The 20,601-nt window shown below is 35.3% G+C and overlaps 1 protein-coding gene, 3 long non-coding RNA genes and 1 pseudogene across 4 annotated transcripts; 3 read left to right on the plus strand and 2 right to left on the minus strand.

Annotated features, from left to right (window-relative positions):
• Positions 1-805: 805 nt before the first annotated feature.
• On the minus strand, positions 806-1,331 carry LOC108846116 (uncharacterized). The gene has a single exon (XM_018619327.2). The coding sequence runs from the start codon at positions 1,236-1,238 to the stop codon at positions 1,017-1,019; it is 222 nt and encodes a 73-aa protein (XP_018474829.2). The 5' UTR covers positions 1,239-1,331; the 3' UTR covers positions 806-1,016.
• Positions 1,332-4,895: 3,564 nt separating this feature from the next.
• Positions 4,896-5,959, minus strand: LOC130494494 (uncharacterized; annotated as a pseudogene).
• A 3,030-nt stretch (positions 5,960-8,989) lies between these two features.
• Positions 8,990-10,518, plus strand: LOC130509551 (uncharacterized). Its single transcript, XR_008943553.1, has 3 exons — positions 8,990-9,514; positions 9,590-9,669; positions 10,342-10,518. It is a non-coding gene; the product is annotated as an uncharacterized LOC130509551 (long non-coding RNA).
• Positions 10,519-13,139: 2,621 nt separating this feature from the next.
• LOC130509552 (uncharacterized) lies at positions 13,140-15,287 on the plus strand. Its single transcript, XR_008943554.1, has 3 exons — positions 13,140-14,283; positions 14,359-14,438; positions 15,111-15,287. It is a non-coding gene; the product is annotated as an uncharacterized LOC130509552 (long non-coding RNA).
• Positions 15,288-20,111: 4,824 nt separating this feature from the next.
• Positions 20,112-20,554, plus strand: LOC130509678 (uncharacterized). Its single transcript, XR_008943671.1, has 3 exons — positions 20,112-20,168; positions 20,266-20,316; positions 20,385-20,554. It is a non-coding gene; the product is annotated as an uncharacterized LOC130509678 (long non-coding RNA).
• Positions 20,555-20,601: the final 47 nt, after the last annotated feature.

Consider the following 20,601-nt stretch of genomic DNA (forward strand, 5'->3'; position numbering starts at 1 on the left):
ATATATACAAGAGTCAAGAGATTAGTTTGTAAAAAATAACATGTACGAGATGTTAGATGTTGAATTTCACGGCTCGGTAAAGTCTTAATGTATGACCCAATTAGTAACGAGTATCAGTGCATACCACATATAGTCAAATCCCAGAAACTGAGGTGATTAGTGAATCTAAAGTATACTGTTATAGAGTATCTTATAAGGAAGATTTCGAACCAGGTTTAGAATACGACACTCGTGCACTACAGAATCGCTGGAATCTCGCATATATATGTTTCCTAGACAAACAAAAGTGTCGTATCTTAAATTAAGAATTTAAGACCGTGGAGTGTCCAAGTCTTGTTTATTTGATAGCTGTTATTGTTATGGATCGAGTTGGTTAACGCCATATAATTTGTCTGAGTCTTTGTATCTTTGAACATGTCACTACTTGTTGACTGTCGAGAGCGACTATTAACATGGAAGAAGCTTCATTAATTAGACCGCATATATTCGTATATACATAGATTACCATTTAGTCAAAGTCAATTATAATCACCACCAAGCCTCACAATTAATTATGTCTTATTAGATATATGAAATTGTCTTGCAAAACCTGTGACTGTCTTCCACTTGGGCTTTGATCAGTTCGGGTACTTTACTTGTGGATGTTTGTAGAAATTACCAAGATATTTTCATCTTCAAAATTAGTTGTCGGACGCTCTATCAAGTCTGGATACACAATGCAAAATTAATATCATGAAACTTGTGTAGTGGCATTATGAGATATTGTTCGTATGGTATGGGTACCAGACACGCGGTCAAAGTTGCATGCATGTAAAAGACTACTCACAATTCACAATAAAATACAATACAAATATAAATCCACATAATTACATCAAATTATAGAGTAGGCATCTTAAAAAACGAGTAACCCAGATCATTAAATTAAGAAAATATATAGAGAAAATAGACGTTTGTTCCACGATTATACCGTTGCTTTGTTTGTTTTAGCCACGTGAAAATGGTTATGGATCTCCGATCTAGAGACCACATAAAGAAGAAATACGACGAAGAAGTTGGAGTCTTGCTTGGAGTAGCAAAATGTGATCAGCCGTGAGACGGTAAAGTGTGTTACCGTCAACTTCATCTGAATAAATCCTTTCCGGAGCAACCATCTGCTGGAGACGGGTCATGAGCTTCCTCGAGCTCATATTAATTATTACTCTCTTTCTTCTCCGAACTTGAAGCCCTCTACACCTCATCTTTTTGCACACGGACGGTCTTCGTACGTCTACGATAACAAAATCTAGAGAGAGAGAGTCTGATAGTTAGAGAGATGATATGTGGATTAAACAAGAGACGATGTGATTTTATAGATAAGTTGGATGAAGACACGAATAACTCTTTTCTGCCCAAAAAAAGAATACATGAATGACTCTCTCACGCTTGATGTACGATCAGCCCACGTGTGAGTGAAAATAGTAATGGATTTATCGTGGCGCGGATGTTATAACTTAAAATTGATGGAAACAAACTCATGATATTGTATCTTCTTCACACGCGATATCTACTGTAATACAACATTATTAGTCCGAGGAAAAAATTAAACATTGATTAGCTAGGACATTGGCTGATCCTATCTCAATTCTAAAACTATTTTGTCAGTAAATATATCCAAATAGCATGTAAATTGAAGTTCATGCTTTTCTCTTTCTTGTTCAACGAGAATTAGAAACTCTAATCAATACGATTTACATAGGCTCAACTCTTATCGCCATGTGAAATAAAATCATCTTTTCTAACAATATTTTCCTTTTCGCTAAAAATAAAATTACACAAGATATTCAAAATTAATTAGCTTGAGACTATTCTCTTAGTACACAAAAGCTAAATTAAAAGAAATGTCTCAACACATTTTAAATTTAAGCCTCGAAAACCTTTTCTTATACCAAGAGGTTCGGAGATGGATAATGTATTTTAAATCTGAACCATATTAGTATTAGTTTCTTCTTAACGATCAATTGTGTCTCCTTTTAAGTTCAAAAAAAAAAAAATTGTGTATTGCAAACATGTAAATTAGTATTGTAGAGTTATTATTGTTGTTCTGTTGATCCAATAATTAATGGGTAACTAATAAGTCATGCACAAACGACAAAGAACACAACCGTATTGACCAAAACCCATCCATGAGTGGATAGCAAAATTCGGAAGACTATATGAACGGTACACGTTCTACGCTTTGCCTCCACAGGCCAACCAACAAATAATTCTAATACTTACAAAAAAGCCTCATATTATTGATGATTACTGTTTCAACAACAAACTACGTTGTATGGGAAGATTTCGCATCAAAGTAGTATCGTACGTATAGTAGAGACTGTAGAACACTAGTCAACAGCGACTAGCGGATAACAATGACGAAAAATGCGACTAGATGAGATTTATTTCATAACCAATCAAAACTTGAATTCTCTTCTTCAATGTACGAACCCTAGCGATATCTATGATTATATAAGAAATTGAAAGGACACCATATAGAGAGGTACACTAGGTTGTGAACAGTTCCGCAACAAGTGGCTGCACTAATCTTCATCATAGATTCGCAGTATGTTGTAAGCAATTTGAAAATGGCTTAAATTCACAAATTTTATGAAATAAAAGCGCTACACGTAAGTCTAATATCGATCTTATCATCTTACAATCATGAAACAACAGTTTTAAACGTCCAGAATTACATAAAAATATAAGAGTATTAAGATATTGTAGTGTAAGTGTTTGTCGGCAATATATTCGTTACTACATAGGACATGGCCTCACTAGAAACAAAGGTTTTCGATCTAGGTTATATGTATCTTTTTTTGTCACTTATCTAGGGTTATATGTATAAATCGTTATAATCCCATTCTATTGCATCTGTGGTCGGGTGGTCAAGACGTTTCTTAGATCTTCAAGCTATCTGAGTTTGAATCCACACCACAGCAGATTTTCACAATGCCTGGCCACCGAAGTTTTCACATTTTTTTTCCGAAAAATGATTTACCAATTTTTTATTGTGCGCAAATGCGTGAGACAACTTGATCATGAAGACTTGAGTCTGGATGTTTATATGTGGTAAATTTGCAGAAATTTCCTCGACCAGGGCCTACTCATTTAAAGTTTAGCCAGACGCGTCGGCTAAAACCTAAATATATCTCGGAGGCTAGATCTTAAGCAAATGCCATTATCAGAAATGCTGTATTAATTTGGTTGAATTAGATCATCAAATCAGTCGATAGATTTTTTTTTTTTTGAAACACATTTATATTAAATCCCTAACCAAAGTTAGGTGGTGCCATTAAGGCGAGTTCAACAGATAGTGATTGTTTAGCTATTGCATCTGCAACAATATTTAACTCTCTGGGAATCCAAGAAAATGAAATAGATTCAAAAGAAGAAGCTAACAAGGCGATGTCCGTCATTACTCCATAAACACCAACCAAAGATTCCTTTGCGTTAATGGCTTTAATCAATATTGCAGAATCTGATTCACATTTGATGCGTGGGAGTCCCAACTCTTGGCACTTCAGAATGGCTTCACGGAGAGCGAGCGCCTCCGCCATTAACGGCGTCTTCACATAGTGAGCAACGGTCGAGCAAAGATTGAGCTCTGTTTTGTACTAATATTGTCAATCAGTCGATAGATGCATAGAGAAAATAACATTATTAATAATGACAATATTCAAAAACGGCCGTATCTGCAATGAAGTGAGCTGAGCCCATGCATGTATGTCTCCTTTTACATATAAAAAGACACATTACGTCTTTTTCTTCGCTGAGTTGTTTTCCTCGCTTCTCTTGCTCATTCACATTTCATAATAGTACTTACAAAAGTAATTATCTACGAAATTACGATTTTGTGAGTCCACATACACGTGTGTCTATCTCTCTAGTCCCCAATAATACGATAGTCTCCGTTTTTCTCGGGGATTCATGTGCATGCTCCAATACGACTGTGTCATATAATAGACCTATCCCATTTGAGTATCAATAATTTTTCCATACGTCTCTCACAGCAATCGTCCTATCTTTTCAAATTCTGATAACTCTGTCTACTAGCTAGTTTTTGCATTATTTCGAAACTAGACTAGGGACTTTCTAACACTGACAGATGATGTACTTTGATTTCGATTGCAATAATGAACAATGTATAATACACCAACGCGCATACATATAGAATGAAGTTTTCCATGCAAGCGCGTGCGGAGTTGACATATATGGGGACAGAAGTTGAATGAACCTCACGTGCACACGATTATTACTTGCAAGTTCTTAACTCCTTCCCCTCTACTCTCCAGCTTCAGTCCTTTTCACCATTTTTACACATCAACTATGGATCCTACTATTTTAGTTTCAACTCCTTCAATTCTTTTTACAATCTCTTTCTACATGACTACACCAAATATCTGTAAGAAACAAACTTATATATATCTTCATAATGAAAGTTCAACTCAGTATCTGCTTGGTATAGATCATAGTAAATCAAACGTAAAATTTTAGTTACACAAAATTTTAAGTGATGTGTTTATAAATCAAACTTCCAATGGTGAGTTAGCAAAAAGGATATTACAAGCAATTGCTGAATTGTAACAGTTTTCTCGACATACAACTACTTATCGAAGACTAGACAGGTAACATGGCAATACGTTCAGACCGACACATCTTTGTCATCCTTATTAATACTAAAAGCTTATCAACAAGACACGCCTTCCAGTCACACAATAAAACAAACTCTTCTTTCTCTCTCAAAACTCTTGTAATTATTTTATCTAATTAATTAAATTATAAATCATAACACGACTACATTGACTCTTATATTATACACTAACTTTACTCAATTGGAACTCTTCTTGGATCTAGCTTCGACATCTTTTCCTCTGTCATATAACAAAGAGAAACAAAACCATTTTAGTACGTTTTAGTAACGACAAAACAAGCCCACGAATTTTACAAACAGCCTTATCGAGTTTGAAGCTGAACAACTCTTACCCCTTTCTAAGCCTATAGAAGAAGGCATGTGCCTTCAGAACATATTTTCAGTATCAGTTTTTCTATAAGACATATCATTGGTGGATAAATAGACTAAAGAGTGTTACTCAGTAGTCCTATGTTTTAGAGCCCATTAACATGTTCCACGTTTACAACATGAGTAAGGTCAATCAATCAACATATATACCTGTTAGAGAGGAAAAGGCTGGTGAAAGATCTGTCTCACGGCTTCGTTGTCCATCTAAGTTGACCAGCTTCCGCTATGGAAGGTGTGTTCTGACCTGAGATCCCTATAGTTGTTGTTATCTTCCCTCATGGTTGCACTACTCGTTGATACTTCCACCCTAACCAAGTTCGTAATTCGCAGTCCCCCTACTTCAGAGCCAATACATTCAAACTAATTAGAATCCACCTATATCTATAGACTAACACTACGTTCAGTTATCCTTCATTCCTTATGGTTAAAAAGCTCTCACCTTCTTTAAGCAAAGAACCAGGCTTCGGAAGTGAGATCATCGGTCTGTACATATGACAGTCAGAGTTTAGATATTCCTTCACTTTCTCCGACAGTCTTTTCTTGTTCTTCTTTACCTTCACGTCAGCGTTCGATGATATGAAAGTAGTAGACGGCGGAGGCATCTGCATCTGCATCTGCGGTGAAAATTTTGAAAACATAGGAGAGTATAAGTATGCATCTGACTGGAGGTAGGCGACGATACTCCTGACGAGTCTTCTGTTTGTCCTCTTGGGTTTCTTTCGCACGCTCAACGGAGTTCTCTTTCCTCCTTCCATATTAAGTCAACCTCTTGTGCTTTGGCAAAACGATGGACGTAAAGATAGCACCGAATAAGACGACCGAGAAGAAGAAGAAGATGAGAATCACACGCGTCGCCATGATATCACGGTGCTTTGACAGATAGAACTTAGAAGCTGAAGGAGCTGACACATGTTTTGCACAACGTAAGCTGTACGGAAACTTTTGGATGAAACTAGAGAGTTACTGTAAAAATGCTTTGACCTTTATGGGCCTAGTCCATATTTTAAGCCCATCACTATTTCAAATGCTAAAGCCCATGATAAAAAATATATTTATTTACAAAACTAAGCTGATCACAGAAATTTACATGAGAATCTTGTAGTGTATATTGTAAAAACCACTACAAGATCTCCTAATTCCTGGTTTAACGAATCATTTCAATTACTTAATAACATAGCATCCTCCGTATTTCATTATAATTGAAACGTTTATACATATTTATTTAATAGTTTCAAAATTGATTAGAAGAAGTAAATAAGAAATCATCATAATACTTTTTTAGCAAAAAAAAAAAAAAAGAAGTAAATAAGAAAAAAATAAACAAACGAAGGATAGGAGACACCTTACTTTTCGTGCCAATCAGAAACATGTTATAAATTTCTCTAAATTCAATATGTGTGGGGCCAGAATGTATATCATATGACGTTATCTTGTCAACTAGACAAAGATTATCCTATTACTTATCTTTCTTAATATGAATCCACACTTTGTATATACCAATGATTTTTTCAAGAGCTTATTTTGTTATTTCATACTTTATATTTTTTAAAAAATAATAACAACAATAGATCAAATTATATTATATTTTTAAATAAAAAATAAAAATAAACAAAAAATAATTGTAGTTACAATTTTTTTAAAAAAAAGATTTTTAACGTCATTATGAAAACACTAAACTCTAAACATTTGAATAAGTCCTAAACTCTTGGTTATATCTTAAACCATGAACACTAGATCTTTAAAAAACTAAATCTTTAATTTAAATTTTAAACTATTGGATAAATCTTTAACTCTAGAATTATGGTTTATTAAAGGGTTTAGAGTTTACTATTTAATATTTAGGATTTAGTGTTTTGCTAAAAATATTTTTAAATTTTTTGGCAATTACTACTATTTTATATTTATTTTTTATTTTTTCATTTTAAAAATATAATATAACTTGGTAAAAGTTTTTTTTGTTTAAAATATCCATATGTTTTTATAAATTTTTATTATTTTTACTTTATATTTTATATTATGAAAATATATTAAAAATAATATTTGCTATTATTTTTTAGATTTACTTGTATTCAACAAAGTGAGAAGTATCCATAATTATTTTAAATATCTGTAAATATTCACAAAATCCATAAGTTTTCCGGATATACGTATTTTTTCGAAGCAAAACAAATCAAAAAATCAAATATCCGAAAAAAACGAAACAAATCAAAAATACTAAAAGATACGGTACTACTATTCGATATGTGCCCAACCCTAATTCATATTACATTGCTATGTTTTTTCTTAGTTTATTATTTTCTTATTTTATTTTCAATTTATTTTTATTTTTTTTCTTTTGAACTGCTAGAAGGTTCAGGTCGAATCCTTAATCCCTCCAGAACCGAACCGCAGCATGTAATATTGGTTACGTCCAGCGGTCACTCGATTGTTGACAACAACATAAAAATGTTTGATATTTAAAATATTATCAAACTAAAATTCTGAAAATAAACTTTTTTGAGAAAAAGTTTTTAAAATAGTTGAGAAATTATTTATTTCTAAACCTTTTCAAAATTGTAACCCACACTTAGCTAGCAAAAGTTAAATCTAAGCCCTTTCAAATATTGTGTATAAAGAAGCCTTTCTATCCTATAAGAAGTCGAACGCATGTGATCGTTGTGTGTATATGTTAGTATGTATGTTTACGGAACTTATTATCTATCCTGTACGATGTAGAACGCATGTGCTCGCTGTGTGTAGGCATGAATGTTCACGGTACCTATTTCTACAAATTCATATAACTTATCATGTATCATAAATAGTGTGTATGCATTGACAACTTCAGAATGGTTTTTTAGATTTTTTAGAAGTTATCTTTAACTTGAAAACAAATTGTTTGACTAGAGACACAACGAATCATCGATCAACAGTAATGTTTTGTATATTCATGTTTTACTGAAAATTCTAAACATAAAACTAGTACTGTAACGACCCGAATTCTTTAAACCGAAATTGGTATTCGGTTTGATTTAAAATTTGGACCCAGACAATAAACCAATTGCTTATATATTAAATTGTTAATTATAAGTCTCATAAAAACCTAAAGCTATGTGCCGTCAGTGGAGATTCAACCTTCTCTAAGCCATCTTCTTCTCCATCTCCAGCCACCATGAAAGAGGAGCCATCACACCATTTGAAAAGAGAGATTAAAGCTCATCAGATACGTTTATGGAGAACTGAAGAACGATGGATCAAAACTAAGTATTTCGAAACCAAATTTTGAGGTTATGTTCTACACTCATAGATCTATGTTTATCAAAAAGCGGATCATCATTTGGATATTTCTTCTAATAGTTATGGTCATTTCTTTGGGGCTGCTCGTTGTAGATCGGATCCGCCCAGTGCCGTGCCAACCCTTTTAGGGGCCTGAGGCAAGATTACATATATTTAAAACAATAATTATAATTTAATTTTAAATAATATTTAAATATGAAATAAAACTCATAACAATTAATATTTAAAATATTCTAATTTTTCCTTTTTATAAATCATTTTTATATCTATTTTAAATATACTTTAAGTTTATTAAAAATCAGAAAATAAAAAACTAATATTTTAAAGAATAAAAAACTAAAATTACATCATATTCTATATGTTAAATAAAATCTAGTATGTTAAAACAACATTTCAACCCATTAAATATGATAAGTAAATAATTTTAAAATAGAAATACATATATATTTCATGAAAACAAATTTGTGAAAATAACTAAATCTTTAAAACTTGAATAAATAAAAATTTCTTATTTTCTTTTATATAATATTAAAAATATCTTATTGATGTTTGATTTTGAATTCAAGTAGAAAACATAAACATAAATAATTTTAGCTATTTTACAAATATTTTGGTGAGAGATTTGGGGCCCCAAAATTGTAAATTATATGGGGGCCTGAGGCTAATGCCTTTTTCATAACACTATAGGCACGCCACTGGATCCGCCGATAAGTCAACTTCATCAGTGTTTTCTCGTTGATCTAGAAGGAACCAGCAAACGAGCGAGATATCAATCGAAAGATCTCGTTGTCAGCTTTCCAGATCATCTTCCCGATCGTAAAACCAAGGCACGGTTGGAAAGTTATTGACGTTGCTTCTTGGCCAAGGATAAGCTGAAGCTTTAGTGATGCAGATACAGTTCCGACCAGTTTCAGCGTAAAGGCCAAACGGCCGACCTAAATGAAAGCTTTCAATCTGGAAATTTGTCACTAAGTATTTCACTCTTTTATCTATCGTCTCCAAGAAGCGGATTGTCATTTCGAGTTATTTTCTGAAAGTTGTGTTTGTTTTCGTGAGAAATATTACTGCAGTCTTCGTTTGCGACCAGCCTGGAGGTGAAGCTAATTTGGTTAATCAAATGGTGTCCGATCGGAGTGAACTCGGTGTCTATGGACAGAGGACATATAGGACTACATTATGACCGGACGGATTGAAAAGTTAACGGTCAGTTCTTGAGATATCCATCTGTTTTCTCTAGGGTAAAGACCTGCCAGAATTATCATATCTATTTATTTTCAGAGAGTTCCAGAGTTGCTGTTTCAGAGTCGTCAAGGTTCATTATGTGTTTTCTCAGGTTATCTTCAGAACTCGTGGCAAAGGTGAGGGTCTATTCCGTAAATTCCGTACCAGAATAGAATTCTTTCTATCGTAGTTTAGATTTCGAAATATGAATTGAGTCTGTTTGAGTCGTGATTGTTAGTTAGATTATGTATTGTAAACCGGAATTAGGGGTCTAGAGGATTCAACTATTGATTGGATTGTGTGATGTTGAGATATGAGATATATATGTATGTATGTACATAGTTATATAGTAGGGGCTATGTGATGTGCGGGTTCAGAGACATCTGAGCTGTCGACCAGATGTGGTGTGCGGGGGTTCAGGGATGCCTGAGCTAGCGACGCAGATATGGTGTGCGGGGGCCCAGAGACGTCTGAGCTAGCGACGCAGATTTTGTGTGTGTGGGCGGGGTGCAGAGACGTTTGCATATCTACGCAGATCATGGTGTGCGGGGGTACAGAGACATACTGTACTAGCGACACAGAGTATATATATTATATCCTTATGAGGAAATGCGGGGTGTATGGATTAGCTGTGTGCTATCATCGCATTGTTTGTGTTTGTGTGATGTGTTAGGCATCGTGTGTGTTCATGTTAGAGCTAGACTTCCATAGCGGGAGTTCTATTACTCAAGTCAGTGGTTTGCGGATTAGCATCCCATACCTCACTGAGCGACTCCCCTGTTGCTCACCCCTCTTTTTCCCCCTTTCAGGTGAGACTGGCGGACAGAAGTGATTGCTATTGGATGGGTGCTTTGGGAGTTTTATTTCTTATTTTCAGACTTCGGTTTTATGCTTTTATCGATATTTTCCGAGAATTATGTGAATATTGGATTTATGGTTAGTTATTGGATTTATAATGAGTAATAAATTGAGTATTTTGAAGATTATTATTTATTATATTATTTTAGAAAATCGGGGTATTACAATTTGGTATCAGAGCGGGTTCCATCCCGGCTCCGACCCGGGATGGCGATTTGTGGGACGCGATTTTAATCGGTTTTGGACGATTTTGAAAAAACAATTTGGGAATTGGGGGAATTTTAAAAATAAGAGTAACTAGCACCTTTCTGTTCGGTAACTCCTAACCCAATTGTCTTTTTATGACGATGAGTTTACTCATCGTTATCCGTTCTCTAGCTAGCAGGGTTTCAGCCAGATGTTTAATAGATGGAGGATGTCACAGTTTGTTTGATTGCTCAGTTGTTTATCAGGTTCGTCAACCGTTCTCGGAGATTGCCAGTGAATTTGTGATGTTTCTGCCACCACCTTACTTTAAGTCGTCACTCCGCGAGTGTTTGGTTACTGGAGCTTATTTGGTGTGATAGGTGAGCCATTGGTTGGCATGTGTTATTCTTGTGTATGAGTAAATTGACTATTTTGGAGGTATGTTCAGTTTGTAAACTCGTGGGATCGCTTTTGGATTGGGGCTGCGGCACCTTGCGTTTTGTATATACTGGAGTTATGCTTGTTTTGGTTTGCAAGATTTTGGCGGTGTTGACCGTTTCAGATTGTATTTAAGTTATGAAGATTCAGACAACCGGCATAGAGAGATTGGGAACCACTGGCGTTAATCGAGGTGTACCAGTCGCACTGGGAGGGGTCGATTTCATCGGAGACTTGGCATAGAAGGGCTGGATTACCATGATGATATACTTGGAATGGATTGGCTGTCACGTCATCGAGTGGAACTAGATTTCCCAAGAGAAAGAGTTCATATCTCTAGAGGTGATGGGAATATCACATTTCAGTGTATTCAGGCTTACCGAAGAATTTCTATTGTCTCCATGTTGCATGTTGAGGATCTATTGGAGAGGGGAGCAGAGGGATTTCTGGCGACTATCGAGATGGTTAAGGATGATGGACATCATGACTTGCAGGACATTTCAGTGGTTGCAAAGTATGAGGATGTATTTGAGGCTTTTTGAAGAACCACCAGCTAGAGTAGACGCTCGTATGATTGAGTTGGAACTAAGGAAAGAACCGGTTTCACAAGCGCAGTACCATTTAATACCAGCAGAGATAACTGAGTTGAAAAAGCAGCTGAATGAACTCTCGGATAAGGTTTTCATCAGGTCGAGTACTTCACCATTGAGAGCTTGTACATAGGACGGGATTTTGTACATGTTATGGACATTATGAGCTCGTGGTGATGCTGATTAGGTTTTCGAAATGCACCGGTAGCATTCAAGAATATTATGAGCGATGTCTTTTGTCAGCACTTGGATAAGTGTGTGATTGCCTTTATCGACGACATCGTAATTTATTATTTGAGCAGAGAGGAGCATGCAGAGCATTTACTGATTGTGTTGGTTAAGTTGGAGAGCATCAATTATTTGCTAGCTTGGTAAGTTTTTCTTTTGGTAGGAAAAAAAATTGGATTTTGGGTTATGTGGTTCTGTAAGCACGAGTTGCTCAAGATTTGGAAAATATCACTACGATTTTAGCGTGGCCGACATCTAAGAGTTATAGAGATAAGAAGTTATATTTTTATTGGCCTGGTATGAAGAACAATGTTGCTACATTTGTATCGCAGTGTCAGTCATGTCTAATGTTAAGATTGAGAATCTGGTGTTTAGCGGGTTATTGCAGGATCTGCCATTACCATAGTGGAAATGGTACTTGGTGACTATGGATTTTGTTACTGGAAGACCGACCACCTCAGGTGGGAAGAATGATATATGGGTGATCATGGAAAGACTCATCAAGTTTACCCATATCCTAGTGATTAAGAAAACAAATGGAGCTGATCAGTTGGCACAAATTTGCATTAGAGAGATTGTGAGGTTGCATGGAGTTCTTGTAAGTATTGTATCAGATCATGATGCAAAAGTTCACATCGACATTTTGGAGAGCTTTTCAGAAGACACTTGGTACAAAATTTCACATGAGTACAACTTATCATTTGCAGACATATGAGCAGACAGAGAGGACTATTCAGACTTTGGAAGATACCTTTAGGACTTGTATTTTGGATTGAGAAAGGAGCTGCAAAAAGTATCTACCTTTAGCAGAATTTGCCTACAACAACATCTATCATTCGAGTATGAGATGGCACCAGATGAGGCAGTTTATGGTAGGCCTTGTCGTACACCACTTTTTGGACAAAAGTGTGGGAGAGTCAAGATTTGAATCAGCAAAGTTCAGGAGATGGTAGAGCAAGTTGAGGTGCTCAAGGTTCGGCTTAAGGAAGCCCATGACCGTCAAAAGAGTTATGCAAATCAGCACAATAAAGATTTGGAGTTTTAGGTGCGAGACTTAGTATATATGAAAATGAGGCCATCTCAGGAAGGATCTAAGACTCGAAAGCTAAAGAAGTTTAAACCAAGTTATATGAAACCATACCCTATTTGGAGCGGATTGGAGTAGTGGCTTATAGTTTAAAGTTATCAGCAGAGTTGTCAGGGTTTCAAGACGTAATCCATATGTCAGTTTTGAGGAAAGTCAGGAGAGAGAAAAAAAAAACTCATTTTGCAGCAGCTGCCAAGTGATCATGGTAAAAAAAAAAAAATTGTATGCACTTTGTCAGTCAGTTGAGATTATAAACCGGAAATAAAAATGGGTTCAGGGGATGATGACCATGTTGGTCAAAGTTTGTTGTGAGAGGAACAAGATCCTGGAGGAGATCTGGGAGACCGAGACTCAAAGAAGGATTGAATGTTCAGAGCTTCTTTCGGATGGTAGTGGACAGCCGACTCATGATTTGAATTCGAGGACGAATTCTTTATTAGTGGGGGAGAATTGTAACGACCCGAATTCTTTAAACCGAAATTGGTATTCGGTTTGATTTAAAATTTGGACCCAGACAATAAACCAATTGCTTATATATTAAATTGTTAATTATAAGTCTCATAAAAACCTAAAGCTATGTGCCGTCAGTGGAGATTCAACCTTCTCTAAGCCATCTTCTTCTCCATCTCCAGCCACCATGAAAGAGGAGCCATCACACCATTTGAAAAGAGAGATTAAAGCTCATCAGATACGTTTATGGAGAACTGAAGAACGATGGATCAAAACTAAGTATTTCGAAACCAAATTTTGAGGTTATGTTCTACACTCATAGATCTATGTTTATCAAAAAGCGGATCATCATTTGGATATTTCTTCTAATAGTTATGGTCATTTCTTTGGGGCTGCTCGTTGTAGATCGGATCCGCCGATAAGTCAACTTCATCAGTGTTTTCTCGTTGATCTAGAAGGAACCAGCAAACGAGCGAGATATCAATCGAAAGATCTCGTTGTCAGCTTTCCAGATCATCTTCCCGATCGTAAAACCAAGGCACGGTTGGAAAGTTATTGACGTTGCTTCTTGGCCAAGGATAAGCTGAAGCTTTAGTGATGCAGATACAGTTCCGACCAGTTTCAGCGTAAAGGCCAAACGGCCGACCTAAATGAAAGCTTTCAATCTGGAAATTTGTCACTAAGTATTTCACTCTTTTATCTATCGTCTCCAAGAAGCGGATTGTCATTTCGAGTTATTTTCTGAAAGTTGTGTTTGTTTTCGTGAGAAATATTACTGCAGTCTTCGTTTGCGACCAGCCTGGAGGTGAAGCTAATTTGGTTAATCAAATGGTGTCCGATCGGAGTGAACTCGGTGTCTATGGACAGAGGACATATAGGACTACATTATGACCGGACGGATTGAAAAGTTAACGGTCAGTTCTTGAGATATCCATCTGTTTTCTCTAGGGTAAAGACCTGCCAGAATTATCATATCTATTTATTTTCAGAGAGTTCCAGAGTTGCTGTTTCAGAGTCGTCAAGGTTCATTATGTGTTTTCTCAGGTTATCTTCAGAACTCGTGGCAAAGGTGAGGGTCTATTCCGTAAATTCCGTACCAGAATAGAATTCTTTCTATCGTAGTTTAGATTTCGAAATATGAATTGAGTCTGTTTGAGTCGTGATTGTTAGTTAGATTATGTATTGTAAACCGGAATTAGGGGTCTAGAGGATTCAACTATTGATTGGATTGTGTGATGTTGAGATATGAGATATATATGTATGTATGTACATAGTTATATAGTAGGGGCTATGTGATGTGCGGGTTCAGAGACATCTGAGCTGTCGACCAGATGTGGTGTGCGGGGGTTCAGGGATGCCTGAGCTAGCGACGCAGATATGGTGTGCGGGGGCCCAGAGACGTCTGAGCTAGCGACGCAGATTTTGTGTGTGTGGGCGGGGTGCAGAGACGTTTGCATATCTACGCAGATCATGGTGTGCGGGGGTACAGAGACATACTGTACTAGCGACGCAGAGTATATATATTATATCCTTATGAGGAAATGCGGGGTGTATGGATTAGTTGTGTGCTATCATCGCATTGTTTGTGTTTGTGTGATGTGTTAGGCATCGTGTGTGTTCATGTTAGAGCTAGACTTCCATAGCGGGAGTTCTATTACTCAAGTCAGTGGTTTGCGGATTAGCATCCCATACCTCACTGAGCGACTCCCCTGTTGTTCACCCCTCTTTTTCCCCCTTTCAGGTGAGACTGGCGGACAGAAGTTATTGCTATTGGATGGGTACTTTGGGAGTTTTATTTCTTATTTTCAGACTTCGGTTTTATGCTTTTATCGATATTTTCCGAGAATTATGTGAATATTGGATTTATGGTTAGTTATTGGATTTATAATGAGTAATAAATTGAGTATTTTGAAGATTATTATTTATTATATTATTTTGGAAAATCGGGGTATTACAAGTACGATCATTGTTTTTTGTTTTAAATTGTTGTTTTGAATGGAGTATATGAATAGCTAGTGTTTTTCTTATTGATGCTGCCTTCTAATAATTTCAATATTTTTTTAACATAGTTAATTATTTAAGTCATTTTATAATAGCTTCATTGTTTTAAAGGAAATCATTGTATTAGTGATAGAAAAATGGAATTTTAGTGGTAATTGCATAATTTTGGTCAGTTGGGTAAAACCGTATTGATCAACAAAATCATGCATAAGCTTTTACTAGTTCAAAATGTGAGTCCATGTTGAAAATGTTGCAATCACATGCGAGTAATGTTCTCCTATACGGCGTGTGTTTTCAAGCATGAACAGGCTTTCTTGGGTGTATATTTGTTCTATGCATTAATTAATTGTTAAAATCAAATTCCTTCTAGATGCAAAAAACATTGACATAGAAATTAACAACTACGTACAAGAAAAATAAATACTGGGGTGATTTTTCTTGTCAATGTATTAAATAGTGAGGCTGACATTACAGCTTATGAAGTTATGATATATTTTTTGACCAACCTTTAGATTTGATTGTTTTACTTGTATGAAGCTTAAATCCTAAGCCTTGTGTATAGTAAGTAGTCCTAGTATTGTACCGAACTTGACATGAATGCGGGATTCATATGGTTTAAAAAACATTTTATAAATATAAAAGAAGTATAAAAAGTATAGGAAAAGGACAGGTTGGATAAAAATGACAGAATGATAAAGAGTAGAAGTATATAAAGAAGCCACGGAAATCGAGAAGTGTAACCATCGCTGCTTTAACTGTAAACCGAACATTAAATTGAGGGGGGGGGGGGGGGGTCGCCACTTTTTTTTGGATCAATGTCTCAATTCTTAGAAGTAACAAAATGTTCAAAAAAACAGGTCAATAATTTCATTATAAAAGTTAATATGTTTTCGAAGTTTTGATGATTAGGTCATGGAATACATAAAACCTACTAATGTATGTTTGGTTAACAAGAACTATCTTTTCTTTTTTTTTAAAAAAAAAAAGAAAACTAGATCTAGTTTTTTGTTTGAGCAAACCTAAATAAACTCCAAAACATCTGCTATTCACCAAGCTAAAAATGTTGAAACCAAATTTGCATTAGCTTGTGAATTTAGTACTAAACAGAGTAAAATTAGTTATCAAAAAAAGAAAATTAGTTATCACTGAATACAGTCAACTTGTCTGTAACAGTTTTATTTTCAGGAGAAAAATGATTTAGTTATTTTTTTAACTACACATGTAAAAAGCGATTTTGCTCAGCATATTGTTGTAAAACAACATTTTGGGTCTTAGTTGGCCATCCTAGTTCCAATGCTTATGTAGGTAAATAGAGCTAAGGCCTAGGCTAATGTCATATAAACACAACAAGGCAGGTATTAAAAAAAAAACAATACAACAAGGCCTAGTAATTTTCTGGGGTTTTAACTCTTTCAACGAACTAAAATCTCCATCTCTTTCATTGACACTTAAAAAGAAGAAAATTAGGACGTATATACACAGATTTCACAAAAATTAGGCAACTACCATTTAACTGTGCCAACTTAATTTAATACCATTTCACCCTTACAAACAAACACGCTTACTCTATAGTCTACTCTACATAAAGTGTCAGAAGCTAGACATGTTTATGTTTCAAAGGTTCATCTGAATTTAAATATTTTTCTACTAAAAATATTAAAGGCAAACCGAGAAATCAGCATTTACAGTTTCGATCTGTTCAAGCCATTTCTAAATAGGCATATCTCCTAGATCCTTCTTCTTTATTTCGTACGAAAATCATAATTCTCTCCAAGACCAAAACTAGAAAATTTACAGGAGCAAATTCCACTTCCAGAAGACGGGTTTGCAGCCGGAAAAGAACCGATTGGCGAAAGAGTTAACAAAATCACAAGCCGAAGAAGATTGAGTCTATAATTGACGCTCTAGATCTAGAAGAGATTGACTTCCTGCGCAACACGATGTTTAAAAAGATCATTTCTAAATGCGGACTCCGGTGGTGTTGTTTGAGTCAGATAACTAGTCGGATTCTGGGTGCTATGACTCCAAGCAGTAGAAGAACAAGAGCGAGAAGTCATACCGCCTCCCCTCGTATTTATCCAGTACTGTGTGAATCAAGCATATGCTAGAGTCTAGAGAGCTAGTGGAGAAGCGAAAGTGAGTAATTACAAACATAAACCTCTCGAGAATCTATGTGTTTTAATAATAATTACAAACATTATTTTTAGATGTTAAAATTTTCTCTAGCCTTTAACTTTTATATTTTAGGAACTTGTTGGAGTTGTGGTCACAATATCTGCTAACTTTTAGTTAGACGTTAATGGCTATTGTAGTAGTTATTAGTGGCAATAAATGTTATAGTTTTAACTACTATTTAACGTCCACATGCATATAGGATTTGCAGTGATAATGTTGAATGATCGCGCGCTAATGTAGTATATTGTAGAAGTAATAGCTTGTTGTTAATGTTGTAGGGGGACGTTTTGTCGGCTACCATGATGAGGTAGAGGACAAGTCTGTGGACAATATAGTTCACCTTATCAGTGAACAAAAAATTTCTTTTGGTCCCGAAGATGTTTATTATTCTCTATGCATAGTTAAATAATTCTGATGGTTTTATTATCCTCTAAGTTTACATTTAGCAAACTCTAAATTTCACCCTTACCCCATCATGCTAATGTAATCAATAATTTCGCATGCACTTCTGTCTCTTCTCTAGCTTCACCAGAGATATATATACTAATAATTAATCATTGATGTTTGAATTAACACTTAATACAATTGTTGGACTCATTTTATCTTACATTATTAACAGATAATATAAATACTTAACAACTAAAAATTATATTTTACTACTTTAAATACTTTGTATACAATCACCAATGCTCACACTTCCCGTTCTTTTTAATTTCACCACGCGTATACTAATGATTAACCACTAATATTTGAATTAACAGATAAGACAACTGTTGGCCACTAATACAATCTAACATTTCAATTAACAAACAATGTAAATATGATAATAACCTAAGTTAATTTTTACAATTTAACATTGGCGCATACACATTTAGTTAAACGTTACATTTGTAGTTAGCGTCTAACATTATTTTTATCTTCTAATAATTTTATTATCGAATCTTAGAATTACATTATATATTAATACACAAATAAGACACTTGTGATGCTGATGCCATCATGTTTCCATATAACATCTAACATTATATATTAATACATTTGTAGTTAACGTCTAACACTATTTTTATCTTCTAATAATTTTATTATCGAATCTTAGAATTACATTATATATTAATACACAATAAGACACTTGTGGTGCCATCATGTTTCCATATAACATCTAACATTATCTTTGTCGATTACTCTTGACGGACATTTTATTTGAAAAAGAACATTATTATTGCGTAAATGGTCGAGTGATGTTGGTAGATAAAGTAGTATTTTTTATTTATCAAAGGTAACTTCTAATATAGCATATAATATGTTATTTTTTTACAGAAGGTCCCACATACCAATACAATTATGCGGAGGAGATGAGCCTACTATCTGCCCTATGTTTTAACAGTAGCCTAGAAACTTAGAATAGTTGAGTTAATAGGCAACGTGCTTTGTTTAAAGGGTATATCGGAATGGGGTACAAAATTATCTACAGGAAACTGGAGTTTTGAAGCGCGTAGGATAGTTTGCAAATTTTCTTTCCTAAGAGCATCTCCAACGGGGGATATTAGGCATTTCTTAGCTCAAATTCTTATGCAAATTGATTAAAAAAATATATATATATTTGGGATAACCTAAGGATCAATCCTTAGTTAAGGATATTAAGGACTAAGTCCTTAATGTGTTGGCAGCTTCCGATTGGTGAGACGAAAAGTTGTGTTAAAAAAAAATTCATTCAGATTCGCTAGGAAAAAAAATCTCTACGACGGAAGGAAAGGCGACTCGTTGACGAACGATGATGGCCCCTGGTTTAGCGACTTGGTCGCCGTAAATCTTGACGCCGAGTCTTTGACGAGGAGAATCACGACCGTTCTTAGTACTTCCGGCTCCTTTCTTGTGCGTGGATTCAATCGTCAATGGAACCGGAGCTTGGAGTTTTTCCAAAGGGAGAGTCACGGTGAAGGAGGTAATTGTTGATTCCAAAGGGAGAGTCACGTAATCATTAACGATAAGCATCATCTATCATCATCATCATTAGCACTACAGACAGCTAAAATAGATTCATATTTTTTATCAAAAGGAATCACCTTTTTGTAGTTGTTGATTTGATATCTCGTGGGTTTCTACCTTGTTTTTTTTCTTTCTCTGCAATTACAGATCGAGAAAATATCGGGGTGAGAGAGAGAGAGAAAGATCATTCAAAGCTTCTTCTTTTTTTTGTAAGAGAATGGGATATCTCGTGGTTTTTTTTCTCTGCGTCTTTCTCTGCTTCTTTTTTCGTAAAATCATTCAAAGCTTCTTTCTCTGCAATTTGATATCTCGTGGGTTTCTACCCAGAAAAGATGTTAGCTTTGTACTTTTATGTGTCGTTTTAATCAAACAGTAGTTCACATTATATCTGACTGAGCTTGAATTTGATTATCATCTGTCTGCTTTTGTGTTGGACATTCTCTGTTTAATGATCACACGTTCTTTAAGATCTTGTCTGAAGAATTGATTATTGGTGATTCTGCACTTAAAGATTCTTTATGTTCTTTCATAACGGAAACTAATGTAACATTCTCGGTTTTGTTCTTGTAGTGGGACAGGAAACGGTTTAGAACACTGACGAGCTCTTACTACAGAGGCGCCCAAGGAATCATTCTCGGTAATCCCCATCATTTTACCATTCAATTACAAGAGATTAATAAAGACATCTCCTTTGTCTTTAAACTGTTTAGTTAATGTTTATTGGTGAAATGCAGTTTATGATGTGACGAGAAGAGAGACATTCACAAACTTAGTAGATGTGTGGAGTAAGGAGATTGAGCTTTATTCCACTAACCAAAATTGCGTTGCTTATATAGTTAGTGTTGCTTATAAGTAGGAACCAGTGAACTTGATTTCTAAGCACACCAAGAGAGAGATAAAGAGCAGTTACAAGATAAAGAGCAGTTTACAAGATTCTTCTTCAACCTCCATGACGTCGATTCCTGAGCACACCAAGAGAGAGATAAAGAGCAGTTACAAGATTCTCTCGCGCTGACACGAGAACAATGGGTGAGCAAAACAATCTTCTACTTCGATTTCATCTATGCATT

This window comes from Raphanus sativus, chromosome 3, assembly GCF_000801105.2.
Source record: "Raphanus sativus cultivar WK10039 chromosome 3, ASM80110v3, whole genome shotgun sequence".
In the NCBI taxonomy this organism is placed as follows: Eukaryota; Viridiplantae; Streptophyta; class Magnoliopsida; order Brassicales; family Brassicaceae; genus Raphanus; species Raphanus sativus.

Excerpts from the sequence above, each read along its gene's own strand:
- LOC108846116 (XM_018619327.2), bottom strand. The coding sequence starts at position 1,238 with ATGAGGTGTAGAGGGCTTCAAGTTCGGAGAAGAAAGAGAGTAATAATT.